A 23367-nucleotide genomic window follows, 5' to 3' on the forward strand; every position below is an offset into this window, starting at 1 on the left:
ACTGTTATTCTTCCCATGTTTTAGGCGAGAAAACTGTGTGCAGAAAGTTGTCAGGACACCTTGGTTGGTAGTGGCAGGTGCATGGGAAACTCCTAACCTCTGGCATCAGGATGTGGGCTGCTTGCTAGTGCGCTTCTGTCTCTGGGTGGCTGTGACTTGAAAGGAGTTCTCTGCTCCCCAGCCGTCCCTCATTTGCAAAGAGCACAGACCTGTTCACAGCGTAGCACAGGGATTCCCAACACGGTGGAGTAGCTCGGCTGGACCCATCTTCCTACAGATAGCAATGACAAAACCTGAACAAAACTGAGTGCTGTGCAGGCATTGAAGAGGCTGATGGCAAACAGAAAGTGGAAGGAGCACTCCCGTGACAGGCCACGCCCACGCGACTGATGAGAGTTGCAAGTTTGGAACTTTGGGTCTGAGCTTGTTTTCCAATAGGAGAGCGGCTCTGGGACAGAAAGCTGCAGCCTTGCCTGCTTGAGGTGACAGAGGACAAAACCTAGGGCTGACAGAGCCAGGAAATTAGAGGTGACCCCACAAATGAAATCAGTTAAAATTCCTTAGCTTATAGAAGCTTCAAAAGTAAATGAACTACTTTGTACTGAACCAAATACACTGAAAACTACAAAACATTACTAAAAGAAACTGTAATAATATCTAAATAAATACACACACCACGTTCAAGGATTGGCTGACTCAATGCTGCTTTCCCATCAAGCTACAAATTTAACACAATCCCAGTTGTATTGCACCAGACTTTTACAATAGATTCTGCAATTTATATGGGCATACAAAGCTGATTCTTAAATTTATATCTGGCATGCAAAGACTTAAAATAACGTAACAACCCTGCAGAGGCAATGGCAGAAAGCTTACCCTATTTGACCTCAAGAGCTCTAGAAGCTTCAGCAGTGGAGATAAGGTGGAACTAGCACAGTATGCACAAAGAGCAACAGAACAGAAGTGAGAGTTCAGAAATGGGCCTCAATTTAGATGGCCAGTGGATTGTTGACAGGCAGAAGAACAACTCACTTGGGAAAGGCAAGTCAATAGCCAATGCTGAACAACTGTAGGTCTATATGGAAAAGATGAATTTTTAACCCCTACTTCACACGCACACAATAATCAGTTCATGATGGATCCCAGATTTAAATGTAGGAGTTATAACTACTGAGCCTATAAAAGAAGCCAGAGCATTTCTTCCCAAATCTGAGAACGGGTAAAGATCTCTCAGGCTGCAGAAAACACCGGCTAAGAAAGAAAAGTTTGATGAACTATACTCTGTCAAGATTCTGGGAAGGAGATGAATGGTGAGCACACTATCGACCTGGAGAAGATAGTCAGAAAGCATATTGTACACGGCACTTTTATCTGGAACCTCTGAGGACCTCCTGCAACTCAATAATAAGAATGCAGCTGAAAGAAAATGGGCACAAGATCTGAGCAAACATCTTACCAAGAAAGGTGTGTAAATGGCCCAGAGGCAGATGAAAATGTGCTCAATACCGTTAGTCAGAGGGAGATGCAAATTAAAAGCACAATGAGATACTACTTACTGTACACACCCACTAAAGTGCTAATATTGAAAAGACTGACAGCAGCAAACATTAATGAAGATGTAGTATAACAGAAGTCTCAAGTGACAGTGGAAATATAAAATAGAATAACTTTAGCACTTTCTTATAAAGTCGAATATCATCTGCCTTTGACCCAATAATACCACCCCTCATTCCTTATCAAATGGAAATGATAACATGTATACACAAAATACTTGTACATTGATGTTCATAGAAACTTAATTCACGATAGCCAAGAGTTAGAGTTACCACGTTGTCCAACATCAGAGGCCTGAATAAACATACTGTGATTCATTTATAGAGTAGAATATTACTTACCAATATAAAGGATCCAATCACTGATATATGAGGATATTTCCAAAAATTCATGGGAAAAAGGGGTGGGAGTGGTGATTCAGTGGGTTAAGCCTCTGCTTGGAAGGCCTGCATCTCATATCTGAGTGCCTAGGATCAAATCTTGCCTCCACTTTCAATCCAGCTTCTTGCTAATGCACCTGGGAGGGAGCAGGTACTTCTCTAGTACTCGGATCCTTGCCACGTGGGAGACTTGGATGGAATTCTTGGCTCCTGGCTTTGGGCTGGCCCAGCCCTGGCTACTGCAGGCCGTTAGGAGTGAACCAACAGATGGATGATCTCTCTGTCTCTCTGTCTCTGTCTCTCTCTCTCTCTCTCATTCTGCCTTTCAAATAAATGAATGGAACTCTAAAAATTCCTAGAAAATTAAAGTAAAAGTTTATTTTGGTGCAAACACTTTCTAAATCAAAGCTTATGGGATCTTCAAAAAATTCATGGAAACTGTATATTATGAAAAAACTATGCATGAATTATTTTTTTAAAAAGACTCAAAATAAAACTTATTGTATAATTCTATTTTTCCATAACGTTTTTTCAGTACCTTTATATGCTACAACATGGATGAATTCAGACATGCTGGATAAACACATCCAGACACACACAAGAATGATGTATAGGGGTGGTCATCGTGGCACCTAGCAGGTTGAGCCACTGCCTGGGACCCCTGCATCCCACATCAGAGTGCCTGGGATCAAGCCCTGCCTCCATTTCTGATGCAGCTTCCTGCTAATGCACCTGGGAGGCAAGCGATGATGACCCAAGTACTTGGGTTCTTGTCACCCATTTGGGGACCCATATGGAGGCTCTAACTTCTGGTTTAGTCCTGACAAGCTTGCTGTGTAGGCATTTGGGGAGTGAACCAGTAAATGGAAGAGTCTCATTCATATTCATTCATCTTCTTCCTCTCTCTTTCTGTCTCTCTGTCTCTTTCTCCTTCTTCCTCTCTCCCTATCACTTTGCTTTTCAAATAAAGAAATCTGTTTTTAAAATGCCATATTCTAAAGGGTTCCATTTATATGTAGTTCTAGAACCTGCAAACTAATTGAAGTGGGGAGGTGGAGTTGTGTGGAGTTGTGTGGAGGTGGGAGTAGGGGTGGGCCATGGAGACAAGCAGGAACATAAGGGAACTCTTGAGGGGTCTGGAAAGCACTTTATCTTAACTGGTATGTGGGTTACACAGGTGTATTCAAGTATCAAAATTGTACGGCCAAAATTGTACAGCTTAATGTATACAGATTTTACAGTAGCAGAAGAACTGTAAAGAAATACTGCTAGTTGAGTCACAGCTGGGGAGTAGGTGGTGGTATAGATGGAGCAAGAATGGCAGCCCGTGGGTCACTGTGGAAACTGGGTGATGCATTATACTCTTTACTTCGTGAATGCTTTCAGATTTCAGTAATAAATAGCCCAGGGGTCCTCACCCAAGGAGATCGGACATTAACTGAGTGGATTTCACTAGGCAGAGGAAGGCTTTGAGTTTAAAAACACAGAGGTGGGGACTCCAGGTGGGGCTCAGAAGTGTGGCAGCTCTGGGCAATATGTCAGGATGGCCGAGAGGATAGAGCCCCAGAGAGGATCTGTGGGGGAGAAGTGGGTAGTGATGGTGACAAAGTTGTCTGCTTCAGCGCCTTCGACTCTGCCCTCTGCCCGTGCCCTGCTCCCTCTCCCTGCGGAGCTGCCATTGATTGCAGCCGTCCTGCCCATGCTGCGGCCTCAGTCAGGTCTGGGCAGGATTTGCTACCACTGCTAACACATGCATCCTGTGCCTGTTCCCCACCTACCTCACCAATGAGTGATCGATGTTTCTGTTCCCTAATGGGAAAGGGACTTTGCAGACTGAAGTTTTACAGGTTTAAAACCTCATGGAACCCAAGAGGACCAGAAGGAGGCGGCTGAACCAGACACAGGGATACCGCAGCAGACAGATAATTGGGTGCTCCTTCAAACAGTACCATTTAAATATGAATTTGATGTTTTCCTAGAGGAGATCAAAAGAAATAATTTTCTTCTAAGAAAAATGGTATACCTCTTTCTTTTTGCTCCAATTAAATAATTTTTGCATTTGACTGACTAAATTAAAAACTTCAGGTTGGGGGACAGCACTGTGGCATAGTGAGCTAAGCCTCTGCCTGCAGTGCCAGCATCCCATTTGGATGCCAGTTTGTGTCTCAGCTGCTCCTTTTCCAATCCAGCTCTCGGCTATGGCCTGGTAAAGCAGTAGAAGGTGGCCCAAGTGCTTGGGACCTGCACCTGTGTGGGAGACCTGGAAGAAGCTCCTGGTTCTTAGCTTTGGATCAGCCCAGCTCTGGCCTTTGTAGCCTTTTGGGAAGTGAACCACAGATGGAGGACCTATCTCTATGTCTCTGCCTCTCTCTGTCACTCTGCCTCTCAAGTAAATAAATAAAATCTTACAAAAAAAAAAAAACTTGGGAGGCAAGTTTGGAAAATCATAAAGTCTAGGAGAGTTTTCAAGATGGCAGAATAGGGAGGGAACTTACTGCTCTAGTCTAGGGGAAGAGAGTTTTTAAAAAAGAGGAGAGAGTTCAATCTCAGGGAAGAGTTAGGGAGAAAATGGTGGAGGAAACTCCACACAAATTAGAGGGACACTGTGGACCCTCATGGAGGTTGTGGACGCACACAACTCAGGACTCCAGAGCCAAGAGCTTCAGTACCAGCTTTGCAGTGAGGTGAGAACAGACTGCAACAGCCCAAGCCACTGGCAATAAAGCTGTGTGAAGAGCCTGGCATGGGTTTGGCTTGGAGCCCTGTGGGGGACAATGTACCTGCCAACCTAGAGGGAAAATGCGGGGGCACATTTCTCTCTGGAAAAATGGCAGGGCCAAGTCATTACTTATCTATAGTAACCTTGAATGTAAATGGCCTCTACTCTCCAGTTAAAAGATACAGACTGGCTGAATGGATTAAAAAACAAAACCCATCTATTTGCTGCCTACAAGAAATACATCTCATCAACAGAGATACACACAGACTAAAGGAAACCAAAAAAGAGCTGGTGTAACCATTCTAATATCAGACAAAATAGACTTTAACACAAAAACTGTTAAGAGAGAAGAAGGGCCCTATGTAATGATTAAGGGAGCCATTCAACAGGAAGATGTGATTACATCAAATTGAGAAGCTTCTGCACTGCCAAAGAAACACTTGGCAAAGTGAAGAGACAACCAACAGAATGGGAGAAATTATTTTCAAATTATGCAAATGATAAATAATTATAACTAGAATATATAAAAAGCTCAAGAAACTCAACAAGAACAAAACAAACAAACCCAGTTAAGAAATGGGCAAAGGACTTAAACAGGCATTTTTCAAAAGAGGAAATCCAAATGGCCAATAGACACATGACAAAACGCTCATGATCACTGGCTGTCAGGGAAATGCAAATCAAAACCATAATGAGGTTTCACCTCACCCCAATTAGAATGGCTTTCATACAGAAATCAACAGACAACAAATACTGGCAAGAATGTGTGGAAAAAACATCCTAATTCACTCTTGGTGGGAATCTAAACTGGTACAGCCACTGTGGCAGACAGTATGGAGATACCTCAGAAATCTGAATATAGACCTACATATGACCCAGCCCATCCCACTCCTGGGAATTTACCCAAGGGAATTGAAATCAGCACATGAAAGAATTATCTGTACCCCCCATGTATACTGCAACTCAGTTCATAATAGCTAAGATGTGAAATCAACCCAAATGCCCATCAACTGAAGACTGGATAAGGAAATTATTGGGGTATGTACACCATGGAATACTACACAGCAGTAAAAAATAAAATGAAATCCAGTCATTTACAACAAAATGGATGAAGCTAGAAAAAAATCATAGTTAGTGAAATAAGCCAGTCCCAAGAGTACAGCTACCATCTGTTCTCCCTAATCTGTGATAACTAATAGAGTATCTAAAAGGTAATCTATAGAAGTGAAGTTAACACTTCAAGATGCAGCGACTTTGAACAGCCCTTGTCTCGACTGTTGAGGAATAGTTTTTATATATATATACAATTTATTGAACTCTTAGTATAGTGTTAATCATATGTGTATAAAGTTAATTGAAAATAGATCTTGGTAAAAAATAAGAATGGGAAGAGGAAAGGGATGTGGAAGAGGAGTGGGAGTGTGGATGGGAGGGCAAGTATGGTGGGAAGAATCACTATGTTCATAAGGTTTTATTTATGAAATGCATGAAGTTTGTATTCCTTAAATAAAAGGTTTCTGGGGGGGGAAGAAAATTATAAAGTCTAAATAATCAACCAATGTATCCCCTCTTTCTGGGCAGATAAAGACCTTCTGTGCATCATTCAGTCTTTTTTTTATTTGACAGATAGAGTTAGACAGTGAGGGAGAGAGACAGAAAGGTCTTCTTTCCGCTGGTTCACCCCCCAAATGGCCGCCACAGCCAGAGCTACATCAATCCAAAGCCAGGAGCCAGGTGCTTTTTCCTGGTCTCCCATGTGGGTGCAGGGGCCCAAGCACTTGGGCCATCCTCCACTGCCCTCCTGGGCCACAGCAGAGAGCTGGACTGGAAGAGGAACAACCGGGACTAGAACCTGACTCCCATATGGGATTCCGGTGCTGCAGGTGGAGGATTAACCAAATGAGCCACAGCGCCAGCCCTACATCATTCAGTCTTTATGCAGGTGTAGGCTTGTTGTCACACACAGTGCAAAGGCAACAGAGAGAGGTCAGTGCCTACAAGTTTTAGAGTTTGCATCCAAGGCTACTTTTGGAGTGTACTCGGTGCAGCAATTAATTACATGTGGGAGTATGTGAGAAACCTGAGTTAAAATGGTACCAAGCGATTTCATGACCAGGCAGCGCTATAGGTGGGCTTCCAGGCCTTGCCCAGTTGGCTCTCATGTTATTCCAGTTCTAGCTCTAGGCCAGGACACTATGGCATTTGGCTATTGGGCATGTGGCCTCCCTAACCTCTGGCTAACAAGAAGAAGGGCAAGAGGGCACCTGGTTTCTTGCCAGCACTTCATTTCCTGTGCTCATGCTTCCTGTGTGGGGACCATGGCACTCAATCCCTTGACGTGAGCCTTGTCCATCTATCTTGTCCACACCATCCCATGAAGCAACTTGCCCTAATGGAAACTCTCAGGGTCCAGTGACCCAGGGTTCAGAATTTCAGCTTAATTCCATGGGCTAAATAACGACATCAGTTTTCCATCAGCCAAGTGGGAGGGCCATTTGGTGAAAAATGTATGCAAAGTGCTTAACAGTGTCTGGCCCAGATGCTCAGTACTGGGGACTAAGTTGGAAAACAGAAGGTGCTTTTTACAAATTATTAATTGCCTTCAGGGCCTGCACTGTGGCACAGTAGTAAAGCTGCCATCTGCAGTGCTGGCATCCCATATGGGTGCTACTCCACTTCTTATCCAGGTCCCTGCTCATGTGCCTGGGAAAGCAGCAGGAGATGGCTCAAGTGCTTGAGTCCCTGCACCCATGTGGGAGACCCAGAAGAAGCTCCTGGCTCCTGGCTTTGGATCGGCCCAGCTCCAGCCATAGTGGCCATTTGAGGAGTGGACTAGTGGCTGGAGGATCTCTCTCTCTCTCTGTCTCTCTCTCTCTCTAAGTCTGCCTTTCAAATAAAATAAATACATCTTTTGTAAAAATTGACTTGATTGGAATGCAATGCAGAGGCACAGAGTCTGTGCTCTTTCCTCTGCATTTTCTCCCTCACTCCTGCTCTCTCCTCTCAGCTCCTCTATCTCTGTCACATTTTGCCAGATTGTTCAGTTATTGGGTAGCACACAGCGGGTAGAAAGTCTTCACTAAGTGCTAGAGAATCAGAGACAAATAAAACATTAAGATACAATCTTGCCCTAGGGAATCACTCTTCTGGGAGGTGCACGAGGATTGTGGGAGCCCAGGAGAGGACCTCCCGGAGCCATGCCCCTTTTGTCTTCATAGGAGATCATCACCTCCATCCTGCTGAGCGGGCGGATCGGGCCCAACATCCAGCTGGCTGAGTGCTATGGGCTAAGACTGAAGCACATGAAATCAGACGAGGTCCACTGGCTGCACCCACAGATGACGGTGGGTGAGGTGCAGGACAAGTATGAGTGTCTACACGTGGAAGCCGAGTGGAGGTAGGAACAAGGGAAGATGACTATGGGGTACAGAGGTGCTGGTTCTCCTCCCTCAGAGCACTCCTCAAACTCAGATTCTTCTGGAAAACCTGAGTGGCCATCTAGGCTTTGTCCTGAGACATCCAATGCATACATTTTCCAAGGCCTCGCAGGCTGGCCGGCATATCCACATCCCTGGGCAGATCCCCAGGACTGTCTTCAGACAAGATGCAGGTGGTAGAGGGGGAGCCCAGGTCAAGGGCTGGTCTCTGAACCCCAGGAAAAGAGCTGTGTGAGGAAAAAGAGATGGAGAGTTAGAGCTTGCTCCGGCACCCCTCAACCCCTGCTCTCTGCCCAGCCACAGAGATGGGAAGGAAGAATGAAGACCTGAATGGGCGGCCAGGAGCCTCCTTTGCATGCTGGGAGGGTGGGGATGCTTCTGTCCTTGGGGTCCTGTTCCCTCCTTTAGACCCCGAGAGTCTGACTGACCTATTGCAGGTATGACCTTCAAATCCGCTACCTGCCAGAGGACTTCATGGAGAGCCTGAAAGAAGACAGGACCACGCTGCTGTATTTTTACCAACAGGTAAAAAGTGCAAGATCTTCTTATCCCTGGGGTCCTGGGGCACCTTCAATGCCAAGCGCTCTCCATCTTTCCTAGGCACACAGAGAGACAAAGACCAGGAGGGCCCAGTCCAAGAAACTGCTCTTAAAAATATCCCTGGGTCCATAGTCCTCTCTTTCTGCTGTTTAAGTGCTAGCTTGCCTGCCCCATAGCTCCCAGCTCCTGTTGGACTTTGCCGGTGGCCCAGGAGGCCTGGCTCATGAAGCAGGAAGATCCAGTCCAGAGGAAAGCCTATAGTATTTAACACATGTGCTCTGTAGCCACATTTACCTGGCTTCTAGCCCAGCTCCACTGCTTGCTCACCTATTCCTGGGGACTTCGTTTACCTGCATGAAGCCGTGTCTTCTCTAAAATGCAGATGATAATAATACCAATAATATCCACACTGTAGGGTTGTTAAGAGGACCAAATGAGATCATGGGTAGTGGCCTGGCAAATTGGCTCTCAGGAGAAGAAAATCCCTGATTTGCAGCACTTGGCAACTTCCATGGTGTAAATACTCCAAGCACAGTCTCTTCCCAGCTACCAGTATAATGTCCAGCACCCTGCAAAGCTTCTGAAAATTTAATAACCGGCTCTCACAAGCCATTTGCAGCTTCTCTGAAACACCACTCGATATAATGCACATTAAGTGCCTAGCGTAGCACCTGGCACAGAGCAAGCGCATTGCTGTCTCTATTTGTGTCTGATCTTCGCTCCCTCCCTTCCACAACTCCCTCCTGGTGTGCTAGAGACCAGGTTGAACTTTTCTCGGGCCATGGATGATGTTTGTGCCTGCTCATCTAGGGGACATTGGATAAAGTGCTGATTCCTCTCCAAATCTGTTTCCTTCTCCCCAAAATGAGGGGCAGAAGGGGGGAATCTGGAGAGACTGTGTAAGGAAACTCCTCGGAAGCCTGCAGCCCATGGAGGGACAAGACACTAGAGGGAGGCAGAGGCCCCACAGAGAGAGCGCCCCGTCTGTTCCCCATCCCTGCTCTGTGGCTGTTTGTGGTGGGCGACTGTGAGGCGCAGGCAGGAGGCGGGACTGTGTTTATCTTCTGAGGCCTCTGCTCAGGGACTGCTCAGCCTGACCCTTGGCCTTTCTCCCTGCCAGCTCCGGAATGACTACATGCAACGCTACGCCAGCAAGGTCAGCGAGGGCATGGCCCTGCAGCTGGGCTGTCTGGAGCTCAGGTTTGTGACCTCAAGGCCTCCCCGGGAAGGTGCTGGGCTGGGCTCTGGGCTGCCTGGACTTCCTTCATGTCCAGAGCGGGAGGCAAGAGTGGGTACGTGAGAGCCAGGAAGGGGAGAAGAGGAGGTCTATGGAGGCAAGGCTCTGAGGTGCTCTCCACCTGGCCTGCAGGGCTCGGGAGAAGGAAGGGCTGGATCCCTCTCTGGTCTCCCCAGCCTCCTGGGCCTGCACCTGCCCTTGCCATCTCGGCTGCAATTCAAACCAGGTAGCAAGCATTTCTTGGTCACCAGGCAGGATTCTGGAGGATATTCAAATGCTAGAATTTCCATCTGTGTGGCCCACTGCTGCATGTCAGCTCCAGTGCTGTAGTGCTCAGTACATAGTACATCCAGAGATGCTCTCAATCTTACCATGCTGGGAGGTGACCAGTGTGTGCAGCTAATCTTAATAAAGGCAGAATGAGAACGTGGCCAAACAGACTTCCATGTGGGAACCGTTAACCCTGCTTGAGAACATCAGAGGTATTTATTTGCCCTGCTCCTGGAAGGAAGAGAAAGATTGTAACTGGCAGGTGGGGGTGCCAGTGTGCATTTGGGCCCAGGGATCAGTAGAAGGAAAAACATAGACTGGAGAGTCATGGGAGTGGCTTGGAAGGGTAAGTTGGGGCTGATAGTGGAAAGCACCACCATTAAAATGGCACTCTAATAACAGTGTTAGGATATCATCATTTGAGTGGTGGTCTGAGAAGGTAGGCCTGTTTTTGGCTGTTGGGGGCCCTTGCATTTTGGGATAGAGGAAACTGATAGGACTACATCTGGGCCTAACCTCGTCCTGACAACACCATGAATGGCAACACCATTCAGTTTCACCATCCACGTCTTTTCTGCCCAGCCCCTTCTCTGCAGCCCTTATCTGTCTTAGGACAGTGGTTCCAACATGTAGTACGAGGCCATAATCACCTGGAGGGAGCGTAACCAACCAGAAGATCCCCTACCCCAACCTCGGGAACTCTTGTTTGGTAGATGTGGATGAGACTTTAGAATATGTAGTTTTGTTTTGTTTAAGATTTACTTATTTATTTCCAAGGCAGAGTTAGAGAGAGGGAAAGAGAGAGAGAGAGAGAGAGAGAGAGAGAGAGAGAGAAAGAGAGGGAGAGAGAGAGAGATCTGTCTGCTGGTTCACTTCCCAAATGGCTGCAACAGCCAGGGCTGGGTCAGGCCAAAGCCAGGAGCCAGGAGCCAGGAATCCCATCTGCATCTCCCACATGGGTGGCAGTGTCCCAAGCACTTGGACCATCTTCCATTGCTTTCCCAGGGACATCAGGGAGCTGGATCAGAAGTAGAGCAGCTGGAAATGGAAGCAGTGCTCATATGGGATGCTGGCATTGCAGGCAGAGGCTTAACTCACTGCATCGGAACCCCAGCCCCTAGACTATGTGTTTTTGACCAGAACCCCTCACCCCAGGCCCCCAGTGATTCGGATGCAGTTGGTCTCAAAAGAGTTGCTGGAAGGATTTTCAGGACCACTGCATGTGCTGCTTTGCTGGCTATGCAGTTCCACGGAGAGTTCTGATCCTATTTGTGACCTTACATTTAGGTAACAGACCTGCTGTTGCTTCTGCAGTGTTGGGATTACTAGGAAGTTTAGGCTCCGTTCTGGGTCTCAGAGTGCCGATGGTTCCCCTGCTGGGGGCTGTGTGTTGGAAAGGGAAGGGTCTCACTTTGATTCCAGCATCTGAGACTGTTGGCCTTTGTGACAAAGTAGATCAAGGACAATCCTGAAGGTTCCTCATTGCCTTACCACTTGGTGACCACCCCAACGTGTAAGGGATCAGCCGGGCCTTCCCCTGAGGCTGGTTAGAAGACAGCCCACCTCAGTGCTGTTTGTGGTGATCTGGTGAGCTCGGTGCTGGTGGCCCCGGGGCAGTCTGTGGCGTTCATTTGATGACATGCACCCTTGTATGCGTTCCAAGACTTCGGCTCCTATGACCTGCACCGTGGCCTACACGGTCTCCCCCTCTGACGTTAGACAGTTTTACTTTTACCTGTTTTACTCATGGATCTCACACCCAGGACTCTTGTTTCACTTTGAGACTCCAGTAATGACCTCCTCCCAAGCAATCATTGAGTAGCAAAACAGCAGCATCGAGAGGATACCCTCGCATTGTGTCTCATCTTCTCGTCTCTTTGACTCATTCCCCAGTCGTTATTGGCGATGGTTTAACGGACTGGAGGACCCGTGGGCGCTGACGTGCTGTTGTGCAGTCTTGTCGGGAGTGTGCACTCCAGTGATGGCTGCTGTGTCATTATTGCCACGCCCACCTCGCTTCACAGGGAGGATGCGTTGTTTCACGTCTCCTGAGTGAGGGAGAGTCAGATAAATGTTCCTACTCCCACCCTTTGGCCACTGGCGTGCACAGATCACCTTATTAGGGAGAGGAGCTGGGAAAACACCTATTGAGTGAACCTGGCTGAAGATTTTCAGCCCTAATAATTTTAAAAGTTGAATACAAAGCTGTGCGTTATAGTGGACAGTTTTAAAGGCAAGTTGTGACTCTTCCTTACGAAGGGATTCAGGTACATTTCTGAAAATCAGCCATCAGGCAGAATTTTCCAGGGCTGTGGCTCTTGTCTGCAAAGGTTCTAAAAAGCCTGGCCGATGGTTCCTTGTCCTGTGAACGTGGTAAATTGCTCTCACCTACCTACAGATGTGTTATCTTCAGGAAAACCACAATGTACTGTTCTCTAACTTAAAAAGGAAGTATGACATGTGCATGAAATATGATATTGGTAAAATAAATCCTCAGTGGAGTCAATTCCTGTCAAGAACCAACCAGGGATAAGAATAAAACCCAGTGGGTCTGAGGCAGGGCTGCCCACATGTGCCCCGGGTCTTCCGTTTGCAGTGCTACTCTGGGCAAGTCACTTTCTCTCTGTGTATCTCAGTCCTTCTGTCTGTAAAGTGGGAATGAAAACAGTGGTGACCTTGTAGAGTTGCTATGAGGAAGTTCTAAGAATTTAAACTACTCAGAGCTATGATAAGACCAGAGGTGTTCAGTAATTATTCATTTTTAATGGCCTTTTCTCTTTGCCTTTATTTATTTTTAATACAGTATTTTTTTGAAGTAGCTTCAGGCTGACAGCAAAATTGAGCAGAAGGTACAGAGATTTCTTATATTACCCCTTCCCACGCACATACACAGCTTCCTCCATTTTCAGCATCCCCATCAGAATGGCCCATTTGTTACCATGAGTGGACCTTCGCTGACACAGCATTGTCACTCAGAGTCCATAGTCTGTGTCAGGGTTCGCTCTTGGTGTTATGTATTCCATGAGTGTGGACAGACACATGACAACATATCCACCATGATATGTTATCATGGCATCATGGCATATGGCATCATGCCGAGCAGCTCCTGTCCTAAAATCCTCTGTGCTCCACCTGTTATCTCAGCACACACCAACACTGACAACCTCCACGTTGCTATATTTTTACTTTTTCCAGAATGTCCTATAGTTAGAATGACCCCAATTAACTTTTTATTGACTTATCAGAGGTGCTTTGTAAGTGCCAAGTTTATCATTTTTACCTAACTATGCCCCTGTAAATTAAAATTTGAAACTCATGGTCTATATGCTAGAGACGAATACCTGCTTTGTTTGAGAAACCAAATAACTTTTCACCCATGACCTAAGACAGCAGGGCCATTTTCTACTCCCCAGTGGAGGTTAAGAGTATCCCAAACTAAAAAAAAAAAAAAAAAAAAAAAAAAAATCAGAGTGAATACAAACCAAGTAGTCACTGGCAAGTAAAGATTAGTGGATGAATACCCAGCTTGCTTTGCTCCAAAAGGAATTTAGATCATGGTTAATTTATAAATGCTGGCCATGAGTTAATATTGCAATTTCTGCTTATAAGAAAAACACAACTAACTGGATTTTGCAAAGATGTCTCCTTTCTACTGTCCTTACCTGGGTATCAGTCATGGGCCTTAAAGACTGCTGCCCCCTTGGCGCTAGCCATGCAAAATTGCTGGCATGGGCTGGGAGAGCTGGCCAGGCACGAGGGGGGCACTCCTAGCAGGTGCAGCCACATTCAGAGCAGGTTTATGGCCACAGCCCAGGAGATTGCAAAGTTCACTTTTGGGTGAGAGCAGGGTTTCCGATTAGTGATAGTGGCTGGTACTCCTGACATCCCAATGACGCTCAGCTGATGCAAATAGTAGAAACGCAGATTGAGGCAAACTGGAGTGATCAGATGCCTTTAGCATCATGACGGCTGTAATTGGTCATCAGCACATGAGAGGGACGCTATCGGGGACTTGGGGAGTGACCTACACAAGCTGGATTCAGCAAATGGGAAGGCCCCTAGGTGTGTTATTCAAGCTTCCTTTTCCTAACAGCATCATTCCAGTCCCTAACTGTTAATTATTCCAAAACCCCCTATGGTTTTTCATGTGTTTTAAAGTCTCAGTGTTAATTTCAAAACTTGCTTACCCTTCAGCGAGCTAACTCTAATTTCTTTTAATTTACTATTTAAGGGCCGGCGCCACGGCTCAATAGGCTAATCCTCCGCCTTGCGGCACCGGCACACCGGGTTCTAGTCCCGGTTGGGGCACCGATTCTGTCCCGGTTGCCCCTCTTCCAGGCCAGCTCTCTGCTGTGGCCAGGGAGTGCAGTGGAGGATGGCCCAAGTCCTTGGGCCCTGCACCCCATGGGAGACCAGGAGAAGCACCTGGCTCCTGCCATCGGATCAGCACAGTGCGCCGGCCGCAGCGCGCCAGCCACGGCGGCCATTGGAGGGTGAACCAACGGCAAAAAGGAAGACCTTTCTCTCTGTCTCTCTCTCTCACTGTCTACTCTGCCTGTCAAAAAAAAAAAAAAATTTACTATTTAAGTATCCACACCTTCAGAATTCTCTGATCACAAGTCTCAAAGCTCGTCCATTCATTCAGTGATGATCGTACACAAGGAGCGATGTGGAGAGACCACACCTGTGTGGGGTAGGGAACCAGATCCCATCCTCCCCGCCATGGGTAACACATCTGTGTCTGAAGTACTTGTCTCCCCCTCTCCAGCCTAGTACACTCTTTATCCTGAGAGCTTTGGAAAACCTCTTAAGCCGGCATTAGCGGCTTGCCTTCTGCATTCATGGCCAGCCCAGAGCGAGCCCGTACTGTGCGTGGCCGTCTGCTGTTCCCACTGAGCCTGTCTACGCATCTCTCTGTCCGGAAGTCTTTTCTGCCTCCTCCCTCACTCCTGCAGCTGCCTTTGTGGAAACTCCATCCTTGTACCTCTCTCTGTTCAACAATGACAGGTGCATATAATGCGAGATCAGTAAATTAGTGCTTGATTTGGAGTTGTGTCGTGTCCTTTGTGTCAGGATTCGTGCGGCCTTCACTTGGCACAGGAGAGCCCGGTACGTGCTGGAACTCTGAAACAAAGAACGAGAATCCTCTTTTTTGGTGAACATGTGCCAACATTGATCCCGATAGAGTTAAATAATGGTGTGCAGCAAGCTAATTCGTCCAGTTGCCTGGGAGCACACGTTGTAGCTTGCCTACCCTAGCAGGAATTGCAGGTGGCCATTCTGCCTGTCCCAGGCATTCACTGGTGTATTCTGAGGTTTCCCCTGACTGTAGGACGTGACAGGTCACACTGACTCGGAAAACTGTCTAAAACTGCTCTGATTGGCCATGTGGAACTTAGGGATCTTAATTGCCAGCCCTCTTCAGACACAAATAGGGAGAGGCTGATCCCCTCAGGGAGGATCCTGGATGGCTTCTCCTGCCTTGCAACTGACTGAATGCCACCCCTGCTTGGGGCTCGGCCCTCAGTGAGCACGTGTACCTGTTCTCAGCTGCTGTCTCTTGCCTGCTGTGTTGGGCACACAGGAGAAAGAAGTTGGGATAGAGAAGAAGCATTGTTTTTAGTTTCTTTAATTCTCTCCTTGGATTAAGTTTCCAGGGTTTCCTAACCTCAGAACCAGTGGCGTGTGGGGCTGGCCAGCTCTCTGTTGGGGAGGGGCCTTCCTGGGGATGGCAGGATGACCATAAGCTTCCTGGTCTCTACCACTAGACACCAGGGACACCACCACCCCCAACCAGGGGTGACAACCAAAATATCCCCAGTCTAGGGTGAGGCGTAGAAAGTCACCCCCAGATGAGAACCACCGAATTAGACTGTTGGGAGGCTCTATACTTGGACCCCATCGAGTTAGGCCCTGAAACAGTGGCCTTTACTGAAATGTGCTTTAATGTTATGACCTTGGTATTTACCCACATTGCAATGGGAGAGAAGAAAGAAACACATGAGATTCACTTCTTATTTTTGGTAAAATTAATGTTGAGGATATTAGTTTTGTTTTCATCAGTATCTTTTCAAACTTTTGAGAGTCAGCATTACAGAGGGAGGGAGAGACAGAGAGAGAGGGAGATCTTCCATCCGCTGGTTCACTCCCTGATGGTTGCAATGGCCAGAGTTGGGCCAGGTCGAAGCCAGGAGTTTCATCCAGGTGTCCCATGTGAGTGACAGGGGTCCAAGCATGTAGGCCATCTTCCACTGCTTTTCCAGGCCATTAGCAGGGAACTGGATCTGAAGCGGAGCAGCTGGGACATGAACTGGCACCCATATGGGATGCCAGCGTTGTAGGCAGTGGCTTTACCTGCTACTCCACGATGCCAGCCCCATAATACTCATCAAACTCTTTAATTTAAGTAATGAAATCCTTTATTTTAGGGATAAATAGTTTTGTGTGCTAAATTACACATTGAATAAAGTATCTACCATTCTGACAGCCAGGACAAGCAAAACCAAAATCTCTACTAAATGAAAACAGTTACAGTGCTATGCAGGTTTGCCATAATCTTCATCTCATTCCCTCTTCCCTTCCACCCCTATTTTACTAAATTTGCTTTAAGAGTTTTCTATCTTTGTACCTTTCATTGGAAGAAGATGGGATAGAAATATATTTCAGTACCATAAAATAGAATTCAATAATACTGATTGAGCCACCATAAAGAGTTATGATTTCTTAATCATCATTGAAATGTACTCACTCTTGATTCTATAAGAAAAGCTTTATGTAAAATACTTCTTAATCTTCCATTGTTCCTCTGTTCTAAGCATCCTCAGCCTGTCTAGGTAGACAGACAGCCTGTCTTCCTGCTCTGCCCTCATCCTGTTCCCACTCTGCCTTCACGTCACCTTCTCTCACCGAAGTGGAACCGTTAAAGTGATTGCAGATGACCTAATGTGCGTGTGTTGGAGGCCCCAGGGGTAGCAAAGGGAGACCACAGGAGAAGATCAGGATCAAATAATTGCCTTCAGCTCTGTGGCGTCTAGGAAAGGGGTTAACCTTAGTCTCCATGGCTGCAGGAGACCACCAAGGGGAAGGAGCAGAACAGAAGGCCTTTTATGAAGGAAACGTGTAGCGATGGAGAAGGCCACCTTGCCACATGGTGAGCCCAGAAGACGGACTGAAGTGTTACATGGCACTTCACTATACATAAAAGTCTTCATCAAAGCATACGTTTGATTTGATAAAATACTAGGACATGTCACCTGTGATGGTAGGATTTCTGTACATTCTAAAATTTGAATATGTGCCACATTTACTCATTATTCAAATGAACACAAAAACGTTCACACTATAATATTTCAGAGAAAGCAAACATGTGAAAAAGAAATCAGAGGGAGCCCCAGCCTGTGAAAGTGGGTTTTCCTAGGCTGATAACTGAAGCACTGGCTGCCCTGAACCATTCATTTGAAAGTGGAGGTGGGTGCCTTTGTTTTTAGAGGCTGCAGATAGCGTTAAATTCACTGCCTTGGAATTTTTTCAGGTAAAACAGGTAATCCTTGTTCAATGTGTAATATTGGGAACATTTGGAAAGATTAAAAAAAAAACTCCTCAGGCCAGCGCCGCAGCTCACTAGGCTAATCCTCCGCCTGCGGTGCCGGCACACCGGGTTCTAGTCCCAGTTGGGGTGCCAGTTCTGTCCGAGCTGCCCCTCTTCCAGTCCAGCTCTCTGCTATGGCCCGGGAATGCAGTGGAGGATGGCCCAAGTGCTTGGGCCCTGCACCCGCATGGGAGACCAGAAGCACCCGGCTCCTGGCTTCGGATCAGCGCGGTGCGCCAGCTGTAGCGTGCCGGCTGCAGCGGCCATTGGAGGGTGAACCAACGGTAAAGGAAGACCTTTCTCTCCGTCTCTCTCTCTGACTGTCCACTCTGCCTGTCAACAAAAAACAAAAAACAAAACTCCTCAAATTGCTTGGAATTCGGTTAATCAGAGATCATTCCCCTTAACCACGTAGATCTTTTCTATTTTTTCCAATGTATTTATTTTTCTATTGGTGAGATGATATCTGTCATGAGACAACTACTTATTTTGCTTGATGATATATTCAAAGATGCCATTTCTTAAAAATTGTGAAGGGAATATAATATTTCATGTTTTAATTTTTATTGAGAATTTCTTCTGTGATTTCACGCTATAGTTGTTCTTTTTCACCTCATGATTTGAAAATATTTCCCTAGATTTTTTTCTAGTTTTAAAATGCTTTTATTTATTAAATAGGGGTACTTCAAAAAGTTCACAAAAAATAGAATTAAAAGGTAATACACATTTTCTGTGAACATCTTTTGAAAGATTTATCTATTTGAAAGGCAGAGAGAGAAGAAGAAAGAGAGAGAGAGAGAGAGAGAGATTGATTTTCTATCTGCTGGTTTACTCCCCAAATGGCCACAATGGCTGGGGCTGAGCCAGACCAAAGCCAGGAGCCAGGAGCTTCTTCCAGGTCTACCACATGGGTGCAGGGGCCCAAGCACTTGGGCCATTTTTTTGCTGCTTTCCCAGGCATATTAGCAAAAAGCTGAATTGGAAGTAGAGCAGCCAGGACTTGAACCCATGCCAACATGGGATACTGATGCTGCAGGCAGAGACTTAGCCTTCTATGCCACAATGTCAGCCTCTTCCATGAATGTTTTAAAGTACTCCCTTACTCCCTGTAGGGTATGAGGTAAGGGCCTAACCCTCCTATTTTCTAAACACAGTGACATGCCTCTCTGCTTTATAGTATTGGTTCATAGAACTGTTCCCTGATGCCTAGAAACTCCTGGGTTAAAGGAACATAAACTTACATCAGTATCGGATCAAGAGTAGAACAGTGTCTGCAACAGTCAATGAAATTCCTGGACACAGGGAGGGGAGTGGGGCTGGCACACGTGTGGACTCTAGCTGTGTGGTCTCAGCTGGAACTGCGATTGCTGTGAGTGAGTGATACGGCCATACCTCACTTACTGCCGATGCCTGAGTGATGCATGGTTAGGTGATTCGCTGTAGGAGCATCAGGGAGTACTTGTGCAAACTCAGATGGCGACGATGGCATAGGTGACACCATTTTAAGGGACCAGCCTCATGTCTGTGGTCCATCATTGACTAAAGTGTTATGTGGCACTGACTGTGCATAGAAGTTTTCATCAAAACACACATTTTTAAGAGAATTGGGACTTAAAGAAGGTGGTAGGATTATGAATTACTTTTATTTTCTTTTTCTATTCTGTAAGTATTAAACTGTTTTGTTTTTAAAGATTTATGTATTTATTTGAAAGGCAGAGTTACAGAGAGGCAGAGAGAGAGAGAGAGAGAGAGAGAGAGAGGTGTCTTCTATCCACTAGTTCACTCCCCAAATGGCCACAACAGCTGGAATTGGGTTGATCCGAAGCCAGGAACCAGGAGCTTCCTCAGGGTCTCCCATGTGGATGCAGGGGCCCAAGGACTTGGGCCATTTTCTACTGCTTTCCCAGGCTATAGCAGGCAGCTGGATCAGAAGTGGAGCAGTCGGGACTTGAACTAGTGCCCATATAGAAGGATGCTGGCACTGCAGGCAGTGACTTTACCTGCTACGCCACAGTGCCAGCCTCAAAGTTTTTTTTTTTTTTTAAGATTTATTTATTTGAAAAGCAGAGAGAGAAAGGGAGAAAGGGAGAGAGAAAGAGATCTTCCATCTGCTGATTCACTTCTCAGATGACCACAATGGCCAGGGCTGAACCAAGCCAAAGCCAGGAGCCAGGAGCTTCTTCCAGGTCTCCTTATGTGGATGCAAGGGCCCAAGCACTTGAGCCATCTTCTGCTACTTTCCCAGTTGGATTAGCAGGGAGCTGGATCAGAAGTGGAGCAGCCAGGACTTGAACTGGTGCCCATTTGGGATGCCATTGTCACAGGTGGCAGCTTTACCCGTTACGTCACAGTGCTGGCCCCAGCACAAAAGTTTTTAAATTTTCTACATTTACTAATAATTTAAATGAACACACAAGCATACTCACTATGCTATTTCAGAGACAGCAAACAAGTGAAAAAGCCATCACGAAGGGAACCCAGGACCTGAAGGTGGAGGTGGGTGTTCCCAGGCTGGCTGCCCTGGGCCCCTGGGCCATTTGTTCTGAGAGCCAGAGCCCTCCTCTTAGATCCTCGCTCAAGCACTGCTCTGTCCAACAGCTGAATCTCCGGAGCAGCAGCTAGAGTGTGCCCTTTGCCTCCAGCTTTTCGAATGAGAACATTGGACAGTTCTCACTTCCTCCCTCTTCAGTGTCCCCGCCCCTGGCAGGGGGGTGGACTCTAGGCCCCCTCCTGCAGCTGTCCACCCACTTGCTGTGACTGCTCTCTCTCCAGGCGGTTCTTCAAGGACATGCCACACAATGCCCTGGACAAGAAGTCCAACTTCGAGCTCCTGGAGTAAGTCCCGGGTGGGCCCTGCCCCTGCTGCATCTCTGCTCCCAGGCCTACTTCCCCTGCTCACCCCTCCCCCACTCACCCCAGGCAGAGGGCACAGGCACAGCACAGCTCCCGGTCCCGACCCTCTCACCTCTCCGCGATTGGCTGGAAGTCCTTGCGTGGCACAGAGAGGGGTCAAATGCTGCTCTTTTTTCTCCTTCTTTCAGAAAGGAAGTGGGCCTGGACCTGTTTTTCCCCAAGCAGATGCAGGAGAACTTAAAGGTGAGGACCCCATGGACGAGGGGCCCAGAAAGATGCCTTCTGTGCTGGTCCCCAGGACCAGAGCTCAAGGGACGAGGCTGGGGGTGCCCAGTGCAGCCTGGGTGTCTGTGTGCCCGGGCATCTGTGCGTGGGACAGCTAGCTGTACCCCATGGGTGCTCTGTGCCCCTGGGAATCAGGATGGGGCTGGCGGCTCCAGCTTTGCTTTGCAGGCCTGAGCTTCGGGGACCCTCCCTGTCCTGCTCCAGGAGTATGGGGGGGGGGCAGGCGCCGCCCTAGGGGAGGGAGCAGGACCAGGCCAGCACTGCCCATCTGCCCCACAGCCCCGGCAGTTCCGGAAGATGATCCAGCAGACGTTCCAGCAGTACGCCTCGCTCAGGGAGGAGGAGTGTGTCATGAAGTTCTTCAACACCCTGGCCGGCTTCGCCAGCATCGACCAGGAGACCTACCGCTGTGAACTCATTGTAATGCCCGCCCCCTGACCTCCCCACCCCGGGGCCAGCTTGCCCTGTGGGTGCTCAGGCGGCAGGGGGAGCTGAAACGCTGGCCTCCCACGGTGGGAGGTTGCCCGGGTGGGCGGGGGTAACTACGTACACAGGGCCTGGAGGACCCGGGAGACAGCGGCCTGAGGCCCCGGGCTGGATTCGGGAGCTTTTCGGCAAACTTCTGAAATACGGGGTGGACAGAGCTGGGGCAACGCTCTCCTCTCTCTTTTCATTCCAGCAAGGGTGGAACATTACTGTGGACCTGGTCATTGGCCCTAAGGGCATCCGCCAGCTGACAAGTCAGGACACAAAGGTAGCAGACTGAGAAGTTCCTCTCCGCTGCCGCCTGCCCGGAGTGCAGCCCTCACAGGGCCGGGCCCGGGCATGGATGGCCATGGGGAGAGCCACGGCAGATGGTCCCTCACTTCCTCTGCACAGAGGCCGGGGTGGGGCAGGGAGGGAAGGGCGCTTCTGTGACGCTCCTGGCTCAGGCAGAAGGGTTGCAATTTCAATGGCGAGATGAGTCAGTGAGTCCCCTGTGAGCCAGGGACCCGGGTCCAGTTCTGGCACATGGCCCTGGGCAAGTCCTGGTTTTCTCCAGACCTCGTTTTCTCTGTTGCAATGTGCACAGCCTGGCCCAGATGATCCTTCCAGCCCTGAAAGTCTTTGACTCTCTCTGTGTGCCCCCGAGACACTCCGTCCTCCCCACCCCCACCCACACTGAGCAGCCCGCGTGGCCTGATCCCACAGCGGGATGGTCTGAAGGGCGCTTCTCTTGCCTACAGCCCACCTGCCTGGCCGAGTTCAAGCAGATCAAGTCCATCAGATGCCTCCCGCTGGAGGAGGGCCAGGCGGTTCTGCAGTTGGGCATTGAAGGTGCCCCCCAGGTGAGTGGCTCCGGGCACCTGGGCGCTGGAAGCCCTGCGGGGGGCGGAGCTACAGGTCGGGAAGCTCTCGCTCAGGCCAGTCTGGCAGGGACAGGCAGGGACCAGGGATTCCTGGGGATCTTTACCCAGGGCTCTGACAGGGTCCCAAGATGGTGATCGGTTTTAGGGAAATCTAGGAAACAATGTTATTCCCATGTTTCTAATGTCAGGAAAGTTGGCAGTTTTTAGGGTAGGTCCAGGTGAGCAGAATTCAGGTACAAACCAGAGGCCTTACTTTGACAACCTGAACAGTGACTTGGAAATTGAGACCTCAAGAATGGGGGCGTTTTGTGGGTAGAACAGTCAGACCGCAGAGTGTGGGCCACCTTTCACCTTGTCACCCTCTGCCCCGCTCACCCCCTTCCTTTTCCTGTTTCTGCTTTGACATATTGAGCATCTGTGAGATATAAGGCATTGTGCAGAGACCAAGACAAGGGAAACTTGACAGCGCCCTCTGGTGGCCACAGGGAGTGCGAGCAGAGTTCCAGCAGAGGCAGGGATGGAATCCTGTCAGGGACAGAAGACAGGGTTCCCTCAGTCTCTTCTCCAGTCCTTGTGCAACTCTGACTCAGGCACTGGAGTCTCATCTTTGACTGGTCTCTCCTCTGCAGTGCTTGTCCATCAAAACCTCATCTCCAGCAGAGGCTGAGAACATGGCTGACCTCATAGATGGCTACTGCCGGCTGCAGGGGGAACACAAGGGCTCCCTCATCGTCCATCCCAAGAAAGGTGGGTTTCCAGTCAGAGGCCAGGGGGCCGGATCTTGGATGGCAGCGTGGCTGAGTGGTCCCTAGGGGCAGCGTGGGAGAAACAAAGCCAGCGGCCTGTGAGTGAATGCCAAGGATGACGAGCGCAGGCGGGCCCACCAGCCTGCCCATGCTCCCCATAGAGCCTTCTGGCTCAGGAGCTGCAGGCCTGGCCCCGGCTGGCCTCTGGAGGACAGGCATCTGCAGTGTTGGGAAATCAAAGCCCTAGCTGGACCTCGGCTGGAGCTTGTGTGTGTGTGTGTGTTTGTGTCTGTGTCTCTGTATGTATGTGTCTCTGTGTTTGTGTGTCTGTATGTGTGTGTCTCTGTATGTGTGTTTGTATGTGTGTGTCTCTGTGTGTGTGTCTGTGTGTGTATCTGTGTGTTTGTGT

General features: G+C 48.2%; 1 protein-coding gene across 5 annotated transcripts in view; it reads left to right on the forward strand.

Annotated features, from left to right (window-relative positions):
* PTK2B (protein tyrosine kinase 2 beta) overlaps positions 1–23367 on the forward strand; it is a 129022-nt gene that overhangs the window by 83158 nt on the left and 22497 nt on the right. For all 5 annotated transcript variants that reach the window (XM_062213847.1, XM_062213845.1, XM_062213843.1 and 2 more), the window contains exons 3-11: positions 7872–8050; positions 8528–8615; positions 9751–9830; positions 20498–20560; positions 20767–20821; positions 21143–21283; positions 21543–21617; positions 22090–22191; positions 22842–22959. In XM_062213847.1, the coding sequence (XP_062069831.1) occupies positions 7872–8050; positions 8528–8615; positions 9751–9830; positions 20498–20560; positions 20767–20821; positions 21143–21283; positions 21543–21617; positions 22090–22191; positions 22842–22959 (901 nt within the window). The remainder of the gene's footprint in view (positions 1–7871; positions 8051–8527; positions 8616–9750; positions 9831–20497; positions 20561–20766; positions 20822–21142; positions 21284–21542; positions 21618–22089; positions 22192–22841; positions 22960–23367) is intronic.

This window comes from Lepus europaeus, chromosome 16, assembly GCF_033115175.1.
Source record: "Lepus europaeus isolate LE1 chromosome 16, mLepTim1.pri, whole genome shotgun sequence".
Taxonomy (NCBI): Eukaryota; Metazoa; Chordata; class Mammalia; order Lagomorpha; family Leporidae; genus Lepus; species Lepus europaeus.